The sequence below is a fragment of the Pelobates fuscus genome, chromosome 9 (assembly GCF_036172605.1).
Source record: "Pelobates fuscus isolate aPelFus1 chromosome 9, aPelFus1.pri, whole genome shotgun sequence".
In the NCBI taxonomy this organism is placed as follows: domain Eukaryota; kingdom Metazoa; phylum Chordata; class Amphibia; order Anura; family Pelobatidae; genus Pelobates; species Pelobates fuscus.
Window position 1 is genome coordinate 32,425,496 of NC_086325.1, and position 17,080 is coordinate 32,442,575.

Consider the following 17,080-nt stretch of genomic DNA (forward strand, 5'->3'; position numbering starts at 1 on the left):
TCAGCACCTTTAGTTTCAATAAAAAGTCAAAGGTATGTGATATAGGAAACAAAATATCATTCTGCCAAGCACTGCAGGAGTTAAATAAATATGTGGGAGATTATTTTCCTTTTTTTTTTAATAGAACTGAAAAGTCTAACTTAATTAATACTTTAGTTATCATAACTTTATAACTTGTTTTTGTTTAACTTTTGTTGCTATCATTTATTCCTTCCCATGTTTTACTTTAATTATGCAAAACCGAATAGAGCAGCTTTTTTTTTTTATTTACAGAATACATGTCTTGGATTCTTATATAATAATATCCCATGCCATACAAAGGCTCAAAAACATCAAACAAATTAAAAAATATAGAATGTTTGCATTCACTCAGCATGGATGCTGTACTTGTGTAAACTGATGCAGTAACCCTTTAAGTGCCAGCTAGAGGATGCAGTGCTTACTATTCCAAACTGCCTGTGCAGAGATGGGACACATGGTGTCCCTATGGCTCAGGTACAATGACAAAGAGTTGTCCCACCCCAGCCCACTCTTCACCAATGAGGGAAGGTCCCATCCTGCACATGGCTCTGCCATTGGCTGCCCTGGGTGTCAGCTTTGCCTGGCTGCAGCCCTCCCTGTACATGCTCCCAGCGCTGGACTAGTGCACACAGTTAGAGAGTGAGTGAGTGAGTGACAGCAGGAGCAGCATCCCAGCCAGGCAACCCTGCATCCCCACTAGCCAGGCAGCACTGCATCCTCAGCCAGGGCAGCACTGCATCCCCAGCCAGGGCAGCACTGCAGGAGCAGTATCCCAGCCAGGCAGCACTGCCACCCAGCCACCCAGCACTGTATCCCCGGCCAGGCAGCACAGTGGAGCAGCATCCTCTGCCAGGCAGCACAGTGGATCCAGGATCAGAGCCCATGGCTGTGTCTGCACCCCCTCCAGTCATGGGGGCAACTTCCACCCCAGGCTCAGGGGGTCTGTACTCCAGCCCAGCAGAGTCCCCCAGGCTGGGCATGCTGAGCAGCTTCATGGGCTCCGGCCCCAGCCCCGTGGCCAGCAGCAGCAGTGAGTGCCGGATGGTGGACCTGCACGGGGTGAAGGTGGCTTCTTTCGTGCTGGAGGGGCAGGAGCTGATCTGCCTGCCCCAGGTCTTTGACTTGTTCCTCAAGCACCTGGTCGGGGGGCTGCACACGGTCTACACTAAGCTCAAGAGACTGGATATAACGCCGGTGGTGTGCACGGTGGAGCAGGTCCGGGTGCTCCGGGGACTGGGGGCCATTCAGCCTGGGGTCAACCGCTGCAAGCTCATCACCAGGAGGGACTTCGAGACCCTGTACAACGACTGCACCAATGCCAGGTCAGAGAGGGTTAAACTGGACACACTTTAATGTCAGGATGCAGAGGGTTAAACTGGGCGCACTTCAATGCCAGGGCATAGAGGGTTAAACTGGGTACACTGCAATGCCAGTACACAGAGGGTTAAATTTGGTACACTTCAATGCCAGGACACAGAGGGTTAAATTGGGTACAGTTCAATGCCAGGACACAAAGGGTTAAACTGGGTATACTTCAATGCCAGGACACAGAGGGTTAAACTGGGTATACTTTAATGCTAGGGCACAGAGGGTTAAACTGGGCGCACAATGAGTCTATACTTCAATGCCCGCTTCCAGAGGGTTAAACTGGGTGTATATATGATGTATATTTCAGTGCCTGGTCAGAGAGGGATACACTGAGTGTATAATTAGTGAATTCTCCAATAAAGGTAAGTGAGAGTTAATGTTATATGCTCAGTGTATAATCAAGTCAGAGAGTGTTAAACTGTGTCCATATTAATGGTATAACTAAATGCCAGGTTAGTTGTTATGGGTGAATCGTGAGTGTACTATTCAAGTCCAAGTCAGAGAGTGAGTGTACATACCCTCTCTGACTCAATGCCAGTTCAACGTGAGTGTGTTTACTTATAGTGAGTGTGTGCACTGCCACACTGCCAATTCAAAGTTAGTGTATACTGACTGTGAATGTGAGCGCCGCTCTGAGTGTATACCCACATGCCAAGTCTGCCTTGAGTGGGACTTGGCATTACCATTACATATATAGAGTGTTACCCTGAATATATACTGAGTGTATGTTCCAATGACTTGTAAGAGAGTGGATGTGATTATCCTGAATGTGGGTACTGCATTGAGTGTACACTCCATGTCCTAAAGTTTGCATGGACTGAGTATGGACATAACATTGAGTGTGAAAATACTCCAATAATTGGTCAGGTTGTGGGTGTATGTTTACTCTTATGTACAGTGTGGTCATTGAGCGTGCTTGAAATTGGACTGGTGGACAGGTCTGACAGTAGAGATTGGCATCATCACACTGGTGGACAGGAATGACAGTACCAGATTGTCCTGAACGTGTACACTACTCTGTGTACATAACTCATGGATGCACATAGTATATATACAGTGTAAGTGGGCATAACTTTTTGCTTGGTACCCTGGATGCATGATTGTCAAACTTTCCTATGCACATGTGCTTACATTGTGTACAAGCTGTGTTCATGTACAGAAGTATACATAGCATGTTGTGTAAATGTGACCAGCATATATTATGCCCCATTGTTTACAGTAAATGAGGACATACCGACATCTGCTCAGAATATGGCCCTACATTACACCCATGATGTGTTGTTTATATGGGAACACCAGCAGTACAATGAAAATAGACATTTCCTGTAAAGGTTTATGAGCAAGTAGTGTATGCAGCCTGTATATCATGAAGGCATACATAACTTAAAATATTGTACGTATAGACATACATCATATGCCAGTTGCAAATGTGTATATGGGCATCCACTACATACTTTCTAAACTGTGTATATAAACACACATGTTAATCATGCCATATACTATATGAGTATATTCCTTGTACTCAAGTTTTATTAAACTGGATAATTATCTCTGTATGCAGGCTTATATTGTATACCAGTTAAACACTTGAGTAAGGTCTTCCCTGTATGTATGTCATTTATTTTCCATTTGTTGTGTTTACACTACATTGTTCACATTATCACAGGTGTATATCAGATGCTAAGTTTACAAAACAATCACCTGTTAAATTTGTTTTACTCTGTGTGTGCACAAGTGCTCAAATATACCATAAATCTATAATTTTGTATGAAAATCATAATAATCTGTACATGACTATGTACACTGCTTTATATACACTTATCTGTACTAATGTATATAAACATGGACATTCAACACATGAATTGGAATACTAAGATGTAATACGTAGCGTACCACACTTCATGTGTATAGCTACCTATCTTAGCATGTGACGGCTGTGGAGGTATCAACACAAATCGTATTGTGCATGCCCTCCTGGGTACAGAATGCCAACATCGCTTAGTGTATATCCATCATGTATGCTATACCCACATTCCTACCAGATGAGTTTACACCTGTCATATATTGCATACACCTATAGAGCAAGCAGCTCTAAATCTGTTCCATAGTCATAGGTATAAAAGTCCCTTTTGAATATCTTCTGAGTATGGCCAGAGGTATACGTACACAGGTAACAAGTTATATAATTCGTATAAACTCATATTTTGTAAATCTCATTTATTGGTATGCACACAGTGCTCTACCCATTTACTGGGTGTACAATGAGCATGTATACCTTGATTACATACATAAAGAAATTATAAAACCGTTTCCTTTTATTTTATAATATTCCCCTTCACAATGCGAACATGCACCGCGCATTTAATGTTTCATTATGTGGATCCTTATCTGATATTTATCATTCTTCATGCTTCACACAATCGTATGACATCTCACACTTACGGTATCTATAATATACTAACTATTGCTCATCCCACTATAATCTCTCAACTGTTAGATTGTATCTCTTAAGCTTTGCCAATGGCACTCATTTTATTACACATAGAGGTTTATTAACCAAACAGTAGTCACGAGTTTCCAAATTTGTAAATAAAAATCTTAGACCAATCTGAATCAGATATTTGTTTCAAATTCGCCTATTTTGGCCTACATTTTGCAAGTCAATTTTCAACTAACTACTCTTTATTGTTTAGTTCGCAGACCCCATTGCATTTACACATGCAAAACTCTCTCTCACTTATTTTGTATATTTATTTTATTCAGTGCCCCACTCTTGCATATGATATCTCTTGCATATGATATATATATATAGTATCTGACAGCATAGCTTAATTTGATATAATAATCACGGGTTCACATATGCCTGCTGTGTTGCTCTCTGTATATACGGTAGTTAAAAATTGCGTACCTGCTGTGTACACATCATTCATATTTTCCTAAAACTTACTGCCAACCTGTACTTGATTAAATATACAACTAAGAGAATTACACCACCCACTATGTATACATCACAAGGAATACAGTTTTTAATTTCCTGGTAAAAATATGTAAGTAGAATCAGTTATGTATTTTTGCATATACTATTGTATATCCATTATGTAGATTTTCCCAGGAATACGCTCTATGCTTCCCTATCCCTACATAAATGTGTGCTACATTGTAACCTAGTGATACTGAGAATATGAGATAGAATTCAGCCGTGATTGTTGGTTATAGATGAAAAATGTAATATACACATGCAGTTGCTCTCTCCGATATAGGGTTAACATAAAATGTATGGTTCATTAAATCTGCTTGGACATATGGTGATGGGGATGTTAGCCTGAAAGGAAAGTTAGATTTTGCCAGAGGCTGTCCAAGTGGGGCGTTTTTATACTTACAACAGCATGTGAGCCGTTACTGCATTTGATGAGGACAAATTGCCTTGTGAGTGAATAGGAACACCTTACAGAGTGTATGTATGTGATTGACTGATTGCGTGAGTGTCTGACCAACTGTGTGTGGATTACAGAACTTTACTGCGTATATGAGCGAGTGATGCACTCATTATTTGTATGGGGTGGCAGACTGCTTGTCGGTGACCAATAACATTTTAGTTTGTTGTTCATTGGCTAAGGGGGCCTTAATCGAGACAAGTTGCATGCAAATAAGATCACTAGATCTCTATGTTACAGAGAGTCTCTTTAAAAATGGCCTCAAGGCAGTATGTTAGATAAAGGAGCCTTGAATTGTATATAATTTATAATTGCCTTCCCTACGGACCAATTACGATATCATTTTATCATAACAAAGTGATCTTTAAAGATCCTTTATCAAATTGGAATGTCCTCATGACATACTTGTAAACAAGAGAATTCTCAATGTATCCTTCCAAGTTGAATATTTTCTAAATAAAAAATGTTGTTGTGATTGACATTCCATGATGGCACAGGTGCTTTGAGGTCCAGGTTGAGATGATGACATCAAATATCATTGGTCCTTAGAGGGTTAAAATGGAGATCCGAAAAATCTTACCTTTGAGTGACATAGCTGCTGAGCGCAGGAAACTTGCGGTAGATGACTGTTAGTGAGTGTGGTTGTGGGAACTAAAGGATATGTGTGTGGTTTAGAGAGGTAGCCTCAAATAGAGGTCCCCTTTAAACAAGATGGATTAACTAGGCTACGACAAGCAAAGTTTCCCTATAATTGAGCGAGTTAGGGAGGCTAAAACAAGCAACGGTTCTCAATAGGCGAGTGGGTTAGGGAGGCTGATAGAAGCAGATGTTCTCTGTAGGGATGCCTCTTGAGAAAGAGGTTCCCTATAAGCGAGGGAGTTAGGAAGGCTGCCACAGGCAGGAGGGTGGCTGTTCTTAAGATGCATTGACTACTTGCACTGCATCACTAAAAGAGAAAAAGCTCTGTACATTGATGGCAACTTAGAGATGTTCGATCGTTTACATTTTTAATGACGGCAAATGTTGCCCTGTCATGTCAAGTACTTGGGATCTTCTATGCTATAATGTACATAAAGAAGATGCTCTGTTTAAAATATTTCATTAGGTTATGTAAACCTTCACAGATGTAATTTCAAAGGGCTTTTCCCTGTGTACACAATGTGTGATATACACAGTTCTAAGAAACATAACGACACAATATTGAGGAGAATTTCTTTTTCCTTATAACGCATTCAAGAGCTGGTGCTGATTATTCTTAATTAAACTGTATTTATTTTACCATCCGTCGTGCCAGGTGCCAACTTTAAATGAAAATGATCAGTCGGTGCAATTTTCTTAGTATTGTTTGTTTTTCTGCAAAGTTTGTAGACACTAAACCGCTCTGAAAGTAATATTATATATATATATATATATTCATATCTGCAGATTTGCAAGAGTAGAAAAAATACTGTGCTTAAATAATCTTTTCTGCAAATATTCTTTTTACATGTTAAGTTGTACATGTTAAGTTGCCCCATGTAGTTCTTTATTTAACTCTTTATGTCCGGGCAAGTGATTCTTGGCTAATTTAAATTTAGATTTATTTTTTTATTTGATTTTAACCCTTTAGCAGAAAAGTCTTTTGTTGAAAAGCATGAACCGCAGTACCCAAATCAGAAACAAAATAAAATACATGTATATTTAAGCAGAACACGTGTATATTGCAAACCTGCCTGGCAGTTGAAGGGTTACGTTCAGACTTTGTCTATTTACAAAAAATAGACCATGACACTATATGTAACTAAATATTTTGATGTCATTTATATCAGTAACTATTGTGATCATTTGAAGATATTTTTTACTCTGCAAGCCAGAAGCGTGTTAGAATAGTTCAATGTTATGTAATATACAGCGGGTTATGTGGCATTAGACTTTTAAGGTGTATCATTTCAGGTGGGTTTATTTACTAAATCATGAATTGTGGAGAATTGTCAAGGAATGAAAATTAATGTCCAAAATACTGATGTGAATAAAGAGCTAGAGAGAGTAAAAAACATTTTCAGCTAAATCTAGGATAGCCTGTAATGTGTAATTTCCTTATCAATTGTCTATAGATTCTGATTTAGTAAATAGATCCCAATGTGTGGTGCAAATATTTAGAGAAATTAGCAAATTCATATCCTACACCTACAGCATCCCTAACTCTGCTCCCCCCATCCTTATTCTTTCACCAAATGGATTCTCGCCTTGTGACCCAATAACCTGCCTAACGCTTGGTGGGATACTGTGTCACAAGTGTGAACTCTGACCCTTTTATTTAAAATGTAAGATCAAGGAACAGAAAATCAATCAAACAAATTTCTTGTTGCTGTATACTGTGAGTTGCTCACACATACCCTCTGGTTATACAGTGTAATCAATAATTTCACTGGGAAATAAATCTCAATACTAACACCTGTTTAATGAATATTTAGACAATACGTTTTAGACTTTATAACCAAAAAACCCCCCAAATTTTTATTTTTATTTATACAAATAAAACCACTTACCTATTTGGGCAAAAATATTTTTATTTGCATTAAGTGACTGGAAGTGAATCAGTCTGCATGTTATTTATAGGCTACCGATTTAATCCCTAAATTGGCAATCAAGAGGCATTGATAAAGAAGTCGTAGGCCTGAATAGCACAGCTGTAGATATAGCTAAGTAGGACATTTGTTGCAAATTGACTAGTTTGGCCTTAAAATTGCAGTTCCTTCTAAACTCTTAGCAAAGCGTAATTTTAGTAAATATACGTTATGGCTGCACTTGGAATGATATTTTCATTCGTTTGCACAAATAAAAAAACAAAGTTTTTCAATAGTTATTGTTTACAGTGCGGTTTATTCAGTAAACACTAAATTATTATGATTTGAAAATAAAATAGCAAAATGTAGGCCAAAAACATCAAATTTGGAAAAATTCTTCAAATCCCCCATGGTAACTGCTTGCCTACTGTAGCCTAAATTTTTAAATTATTTTTTAATTAACTTCAACTCTTACTCAGTAAAGAAAAAAACATAGTGTGTACTTTAACAGATTGTTCATACAGAGAACCAGATTACAAAAACAATCATATTATAGAATTTTATTCTTATAGGAATTTAATGTCAGAAATTTTCAGTTGATCTAGTCTAATTTTAAGAATGGGATATTAGATAATAGATCGATCATTTTACTTTGTCACAATACATAACTCTTTGCAGATTCTCTTGAATACATTGTTTAAGCATCATCATTGATGATGATAAAAACGTGTGTCAATTTCTAAAAGATAACCCAGAATTATAGAAAAAATTATCTGTGTTTTTTTGCATACGGTTTTCAAAAAGAAAATTTGTTCTTGTGTGAGTGATTTATATTCTTTGCATGATCTGCTATTGTCATCATAGTGCTAGACCGCTGAATACCGCAGTGACACTGCGATACTACTAAAAATACAGGTGTTTTTATTTTATTTATTTTTTGCTGTGCAAAAAAATACTTACAATCTTGTCATGCCCCAACAGCAGGTGACAAGGAAGTCTAGCGTACACGTGGTAGGACATTTTTTAAAGGGTTAGAATGAGAAGCTTAGGAACACCCTGTATGAAGATGCTAAGTATACACATCTAAACTTGGCTTAAAGTGTAGGTTTGGTATGCAACTCGCAATACAAGCTGATTTGTCAAAATATATTTTATTAATTACAAGTGTTTTTGTCTGATAAACTGTAATTTAGTGTAATTCTGTTTATTTTACAAATCTGAGTTTTGTCACTATATTTGACATTGTTGACATTGTAAGCACAATCTTTTTTTAAAGTAACTCTCTGAGTGCATTGAGGATTAGTGTCACTCAATTGGTGATCAAAGTGTTAAACATGTTCACTTCCTAAATAAAATGACTGCAGCAACAATGTGAAAAAAATATTTATGTTTTAACTGCAATCGAATGTAGAATTGTTGTATTAAAGCAAAGAATACTGTAGCTTTGAATGTTTTAAGTTATGGGACACAAACTTCCAATAATGTGATGTAGTGATGGAGATAAAGGGGGTCCCCCTCAGCCTCCTATTCTTCCTTGTGTCATCTTGAGGTGGCTGGCCATATGTTTAAATATCACTCAAGATAACATGACACTCAGGGATTTTTTTTAATTCACGTAATTCTTAATTGTAGTGAATTAAAACCCAAATGTCGCGTTTCAGGCTAAAATAGCAGAGCTAGGAATTCTATAGCTCAGTTGGAGAATTTTTCCAGGTCAGCTATTTTTGCCTAGTTTTATTTTAACAATCAGCTTTTAGTTAGCTGCAATCTGACATTTTATGAATTAACCCCTTAGTGAACTCTTCTAGCAAGACGCTTTATCAAAATCTTCAAAATCAGTCTTGTTTTGTCTGTCAAACTGCATATTAGTGTACTCAGAATTCTCTGTGTTCGGTGCAAAATTTGCTCTCTATATAACTACCTTTTATCAACGCACTAAAATTTGACATGAGAAAAGGAAGTATACGCAGTGTCTTTTAGCCTGTACATTACTCTGAATTCTAAAACTGTCCAGTTTCAAACGTAGTTGGGGGCTATTTCCGTTCTAATTATTTTGTTGATTATTTTTCCATCTGTCCAGGAGCTGAGCATGAGAAAATTGTTGATCCACTGTTTCATATTATAACGCAGAAAATGTAAAAATTTACTGCAAAGTGAATGGACAGAACGCGTCCTTAAAATAATAAATACTGTAAATGCTTTCTTAGACAAGGTAAATGCAAATCGCATTATTAACGACGTTGCCAGTATTTTTGGTCTGAGAGCATGCTGTGTGTGTCATTGAGAAAGGGGTTTTGGAGCTAATTGCAAGCAGGTGACAGAGCATTGCACACGCCAGTCTGCAGCACTGAGCTAATGGACTTTACAAGTGTTCCATAAAGAAACCGTAGAAATGCTTAAATCTATAAACTGTGATCTACTTTTACAAAACGATCTACCAGTTTATTGTAGTCACATTCCTGATTATTAAAACATTATCTTTTTTTATTATTAATAATGTTACTACGTGCAGGCTCTACAGCATTGTACAAGGGCAGGGTATACACATTTGTGGCACAGGCATGGAGAGAAAACATGGGGGGGGGGGACCTGAGTCTGACCTGTAGCTTCCTGGATATCCTGAATAATAACCTGTCTTATTTACCTCGTTTTAAAAAAAGGAAAATTAACAATGTTTAGGGTTGAACGCTGTTACTTGCAGCCTTTTCTATATATCTTTTTTGTAAACTTGATGACGTAGGGACATTTGTGATATTTTATTTTTTTTAAGTTGAAATTCTTTAAGTTTGCAGCTTTAATTATATGTAACTGAGGGTCATGGGTGCTACAGTCCTACACCTCAGTTATAGTTTGAAAATGTCCCACATATACAGATTCTCTACTAAGATCTGATTTCCTAGAAAGTGTAGCATTGTGAATTATATTATGAAATGCGCACATTAGGGAAGAACTAGAAGCCATTGGCGCTGTTTTTTTTCCACCAATATTATAGAACAGTGAACATTTAATACCGCCTCCACTGCAAACATTAATTCATGACTCTAATCTTTCAACATTAAAAATGTGTCATTCATTTAATGTCAAACTCGTTTTTTTACGAATATTGGATGCAGCTTTGAGACTTAATAGTCCCTTTGTGTGCCATTGTGGAATAACGAAATAGCATTCTGTCTGGCACTCAAAGGTTAAAAAAATTAAATAACTTGACTTCTAAACATATTTGGAAAAGTCAGTAGAAAAGGAAAACTACTTAAAAAAAAAACTTTAAAAAAGTTTTGCAATTGCATGAATGTGAACTGTGTTTTTTGATGTGAAAGTGCAACTTTGCTTGCAAGAATCTATGAGCTGGTGGGGAATCTGGTAAAAGTGACTGGTAATATTATTTTAGGGGGCAAATTAGTAACCATGGAAACCAATGGAATGTTGCTACCTATTGATCCATTTTTAGAACTTTGCCCCAGCATTGTCCTTTATACATAAGCCAAACATGTAGATAGGACAGTTTTGCCAATAGCTATAATGGCTGGTGTGATTTTTCGCTACTAATATGTTCAATACCTATGTTCATCCTTTAAACTTGCAATCCAAACAACACATGTTCCAACTGGCTTTCCATCTGATTTACTGTCCGAGAGGTGATATTTAATGCAACTTGCTATCGACCGAGCTGATTAAAAAACAAAAGACTCGTAGAAATTAATGAGGCCTGTAAAAAAACAACAACAATATTTTATTTAATCGGATAAATAAGGTCCAGACATGGAGACTGCTGAATAGAGCCAAGCACTCGATAATGCGCACCCTTTTATTACAACAATAATGCCAGGATTATAATTACAGAATTCAGCCATGTGCACTTTCTCTGAGCTAATATGCTGGGTGCATAAACAGCTACGCCAGAGCACAACTTTCTTATCCATGGAGAAGTGATAAAACACCAGCCTTTCAATCGGGAATTATGCAGCTAATCGCTTTTGTTTGTCTGACATTGTTCGTTGTTTGTGATTGTTACATATGCTCCTTGATGTGTGTACCGTGTGTACAAGAAGTAGATCAGAACTAATCTGGTTTAAAGAATGATGTATGAAAGGATCAAGCAACGTTGATGAAATCATTTAATGTCTTCTAAGGCCATGATCGGTCTGAATTATATTCACACATTTTTTTTTTTTTGGTGAGAATAAAGATTTGACCTTTTCTGAAAACCTTTCGTCTTGCAGTAGTGTCCTCATCATTAGATTAAACGCTCTGCAAAATCTTGATAATTTTGAAGCGTTATCACACACAACACTAGGTCTCCAGAGGAATAACTTAGAGAGCCTTTAAAAGTACAGATTTTTTAAGTTGTCCCTTTGCAGAAGGACAGGTGTATGGGGCATCATTCTAAGAGATCCCTTCTTCCTCATATAAACACATTATGAGAGCACGTTTGACACGTTGAGCTCTAGAGAATCGACTTTGAGATAGTCACAGACATTCAGAGCAGTCTCTATCATACATTTACAAAACTCCTTACCTACAATATACCCCCCTTTTTTTTTTTAATCTTCACAGTTTTTTAAAATACATTTTTATCCTTTATCATTAGCGGTTGCTACCTTGTTGTTCCAAATTCTCATAAGAGTTATTAATGTTTTGAACACCCATCATATATAGTAATGTTTTGAACACCAAAATATACTCCTTTGTTACTAAATAGTATATGAAAGTAAAGTAACAATACAGCTATATTTCAAAAATATTATCTACTGATTTAATACAAATGAGAGCGAATTAGGGAACGCCTAAATTTTAAATTCTTTCCACTTTAAATGGTAAAATAAACACATTTGTATATGTTTGCGTTTCTTTTTTTTTTGGCAGGTATCCATTCTTATGAAGCTTTAACATGTGAATGCTAATGTGTGAACCCTCCAGCATAACTCCCAAGTTTCCCTATTTTGGGCCCAAATCTCTTTCTCACTCTTTTTTTTATGATAACGTATCTCTCTTTCCAAGCGCGCCATATTGTATGTGTATCTCCAGAGTTCCACATTGATAATACGCTCAGTAATGTGTATTTAAAATACAATAAATGTATTTGGAAATTAGTCTGTGTAAATAAACATACACTGCTATTGTTCAAAACAAAATGTTAGTTACATAAATTGTCATTAGTAAGTCACCTAATATTTCCCAGAAGTTCCCTGCCCCTGGCCACACACCCCACTCACACCCCTAAAATTGCAGTGTCTCTGTATGTCTATTTGTAAACCTTCTCCGTATCTGCTCTTTTTCATTTTTGCTAATTTAGCCATGAATTTGAAATTCACTTTAGATTGACTTCTACTTAACGAAAATGTACACTTTATTGAATAACATTTGATTGTCACCGGGACTTGGTGAGGTGAGCACAACAAGACGATCACAATGTATATGTACGTGTACACTACCTCTCCTTCCTGGTTCCCCTTCGTCAAACGTTTCTTGTAAGAGAGGAAGCAGGAAGGAATTGTGCCAGCAGTATATCTCACTGAGATTGGCAAAAACAAAGTACTGTATGCAACAATCTAAAAGTGCTCAAAGCAAACATTGCGTCTGATGGTTCACATAAAACAAAAACTAACTCATAAAAGCACATTTGTGTGATGTGGTTTAACAAAAATTCACTACGCTTTATTATTTAACTTAAAGGAACACTAAAGTGTTAGGAATACAAATCTGTATTCTTAACACTTTAATGACCTTGTCCTTACTAAATTATGCCTCTCCCCCCCCTCCCCCACCTTTTAAAATAATAAAATAGATGATTTACATACTTTTTTCAGCGCTGCCCCAGCGCAGCTTGCCTCTCAGACATGGCCGCCATCACAATGGTGCAATCCAATCCTCCTCATAGAGCAGCATCGGGTGACCTGATGTGCATGCGCGATGATCTTCCTCACCACTTCAATGCTTTCCTAGTGGGGCTTCTACGTCATGTGATTGAGCTCATATTAAAAGAACACTCCAATGACTAATGTCTGTAGTCTAACTGTTTGCTAGTGATTTGCCTTCTTACCAGGGGTCTGCTGGTCGGCACTCTCAGCCTCCTTGGAGATCATGGCATTGTAGGGCCAGCTCAGTGGCTGATTTGACTACTTAAATTGATGGATGCCATGATATGCTGCAGTGTTTATGGTGCTCGGAGAGCTCCTTTAACTAAAATAAATGGGAATTTTATTTAACTGTACAATATTTATTTTCCTTAGGTCCTTGTTGTGCAGCAATTTTTTCAAAGTAATGAATGTTTTGCACATCATTGTCCATTTAACGCTTTAGCTTATGGGTGGACTATCTATATTGTAGACTACATATTTTCTTACCTGACTATCTAGAATAGATCTTACCTAGTAGTGAATGATGGGGGATTTATTTTAACAGACAGATTGTATACAATGGCTCAGGCTTCAACAGAGTTTATGAAACCTAAGTACAGAGTTTCAATAGCTGTGTCATTTCTGATAGTTGCTGTATGTGCTACTTTTTAGGACAAGCTGGTTAGAAACAAAGATAAGTAACACCTATCTATTAAACATAACCTGACACAGAGCTCCTTTTTATCGGATTGTGATAAAAGCCGATAATAAAAAGTGTTCCTCCTAAGCATTTTAATATGAGTGCTACATCAAAAAAGCATGTAAATAAAATTGATCTTTATCATAACCACACTGAACCGCTTGCAGAATAATGAAAGATACTCAATACAAACATCATTGTGTGGTTTTTATAAAGATTCCTTTCCAACGTTTCAGTCCTGGTCTGCCTCAGAAAGACAAATGCTTAGGGGGAGACACCAATTGCAGGCAATGCAGGGCAGGGAATCTGAAGATGCTCAGTACAAAACAGAAACGATCACAGCACCGCATGCCTGAAAATAATACATTTTGGAGCCTCAGTCTTTAGAATATTTCAGTTTCTTTATAGACGCTTCAAACTAATCTATATTCATACGGCTGGACCCACAGTCTTAGCCAGGGAGAGGGAGAGGCACACACATTAATGCTATTCGTGATGCATATTCAAAAGGTTCAGCGGTTTTTTTTTTTATTATTATTCTCTATCTTTTCCTCTCTTGTTCCTTTCAGTGTCTGAACCTGCAGAAATCTCTGTCACTTCAAATCATTCCTTTCTGAAAAGATAACATAATGTTTGGGCACATTTGCTTTCGAAGGGAAATTGAGCATTTGCACCAATAAGCCTGATTGTGGAACTGCATGCAAATTGTATTTTGATTTATCTCTTTTACACTTTTTTCCATTTGAATTGATCCTGCATTAATTTCGCCAAGCGGCTGTGTGAGGCTGCAGATGTTGCCCTGTGTTTAATAAATCAATGAGACAGATCTGAATGAATCACTTCAGATAGATTCTGTGCTCAGTTTGATGTCTCTCTGTTATTCCTGGCTTGTTATCATGACAGATGCATTAATGCCTCATACACTGTCAGCAATCTGCAAAGAGATTGGAGCATTTAAACTAGAACATCATCTACTTCGTTCTTTTAGGCTTTATAAAAATAAATAGAATTTGGGGGATCGGAGCAAACAAACTTAATGATATAATCCCCACATTAAAAATATAACAGCTTATAAACATCGAAGGAGAAAGAGGGAGAGAGAAAGGTGGAAAAAAAGGGTAATTTAATACGGAGCTTGACTGTCAACTTTTGTATCGAACGAGTAATTATTTGGAAAAAAGGAAATCAATAGGAAATAGTGAGTTTGGCGAAGCATTTTTTACATTAACATTTGATTGTAATGGAAATGACAACATCAGATAATGAATGATTATAGTAGGTGGGAAATGTCATCTATCAATCTACTGGGAATCGGTTGCTCTATAACTACTGCTAAATGTTTTATCTTGGGATTCAGTGTGGGTTAAACATACACAATTCACACTTGCCAACTGTCACAGATTTCTTGGGCTAGTCCTTAGATTTAAAATTTGCTGTTTTTTTCTTTGTTTTTTTTTTTTTTATGCACATGGTTATTTGTTAAAATGTAAATAGTCTGGAATTCCAAATTAATTCAAACAGAATTTCAAGTTTGCGGGCAAACTAGTTGAAATTAAACCATAGATAACCTGGGATGGTCTAAAATTTGAAATTCACTGGAATTCTTTTAGAATTCCTGACAATGTAAACAGCTTTGTAAGTAAATTCCCATTTCAGTAAAGCAGTTGGTTAACGTTGGTAGTATAGCCTTCTAATTAGCATTTTAACACACAGATAATGCTGAAAATATAATTTATTTTTAAAATAACCCCAACACATACAGACATACATTGTCCCTGGAATTGTTTAACTCTCATTAAAAGGTTTGTAATTATAATGTATCAAGGTATAACAGGTGTTATTCTGGGGCAAAGTGCTAATTGATGTAGACATTGAAATGGTTTCCATGGTGATTGGTCCATATTTGGCACTTTTTTCCACAATAGCTCCTGTATTTATAATGACTTGACCCTGTTAGGTATTTTGTTTCAGCTTGTTTTTGTTGCAGAATTATCTGCGTTGTGTGAGAAAATGGAGGTGTAAGTGTTTTTAGGAGCACAAAATGTATTCCCTTCGTAATTTGTGTACTCATATGTACACTGTGGTCACTAGAACAACTACAGCTTAATATTGTTGTTTTGGTGTGTATAGCCTGTCCCTGCAGGCCTTTACATTTACACAGTGCCTTTTCAGTGAAAAGGCAGTGTTTACATTACTGCCTAGGGGCACCTCCAGTGGCTATTACTCAGACAACCACTAAAGGTGCTTGAACTCCCCCTTAGAGATGCATTGATTTAATGCATCTCTAAGAGGAGATGCTGTTTAGCCAGCGGAACATTTTGCTCTGCCCCTTTCCCCACCTCCTTGGCTAAGATCATCAAAAATGACAATCTCAGACAAGGAGCCAAATCGGGGGGCGGAGCCAGTGCTGACAGACCTGTGTGACGCTGGAATATAGGTTAGTTCATAAGCCTTTTTAAGGGGGGGGCTGGGGACGACAAAGAGGGGTAAAGTACCTAAATAGTGTTTTTTATACAATAAGGTCAGGAATACAGTTATTTCTGACCCTATAGTTTTCCTTCAAGGATTATTTAGAATTGTCCATGCTTGTGCTGTGAGAAAATAGATACATTACAAAAAAAGTAGTGGATACATGGAACAGCCTTCTGGTGGCAACAGGAAAAGCTAACAGAAAATTAATTCACTAATAAATACAAATCTGACACAATGTGTTTTCTGCCATCAGAAACATATTTGTTGTCATTCACACAATACAAGATATGGAATATAACAGCAGTTCAATGTAACAGAATACATTGGTGTTTTATAAATAAAAAGTATAAAAAGTAAAGGCTTTCAAGAATAGTTCCTCCGATGTAAGTGCTTAAATTCTCATTAGCTTAAACCATGCATGCTAGCTAGCTCTGTCTCTTTGACATGAGACTATGATGTCATGTTATATATAATACGTTCTAAAATAGACTCCATATCAACTGGATGCACAATATCTCGTGAGACCGGTGCTCCGTGGGAAAAAAATCTAAAAGGTCTATTCATTAAACAGTCAGTTGAAGCTGGTTGCAAATTGACTAGAAAAAATTTGGCTACGGTGGCCAAGATTTCGAAATAGTTTGTTCTTCAGTTGTTGCTGTATCTTTGCTATATCTTGTATAATGCGTGTTATTCGCTAACTAG

At 37.1% G+C, this 17,080-nt stretch overlaps 1 protein-coding gene across 2 annotated transcripts in view; it reads left to right on the forward strand.

Moving 5' to 3' along the window:
• The first annotated feature begins 657 nt into the window (after positions 1-657).
• The window catches only part of DACH2 (dachshund family transcription factor 2), a 423,481-nt gene continuing 407,058 nt past the window's right edge, over positions 658-17,080 (forward strand). For both annotated transcript variants that reach the window (XM_063431857.1, XM_063431858.1), the window contains exon 1: positions 658-1,343. In XM_063431857.1, coding sequence (XP_063287927.1) covers positions 904-1,343 — 440 coding nt within the window. In that variant the 5' untranslated portion in view covers positions 658-903. The remainder of the gene's footprint in view (positions 1,344-17,080) is intronic.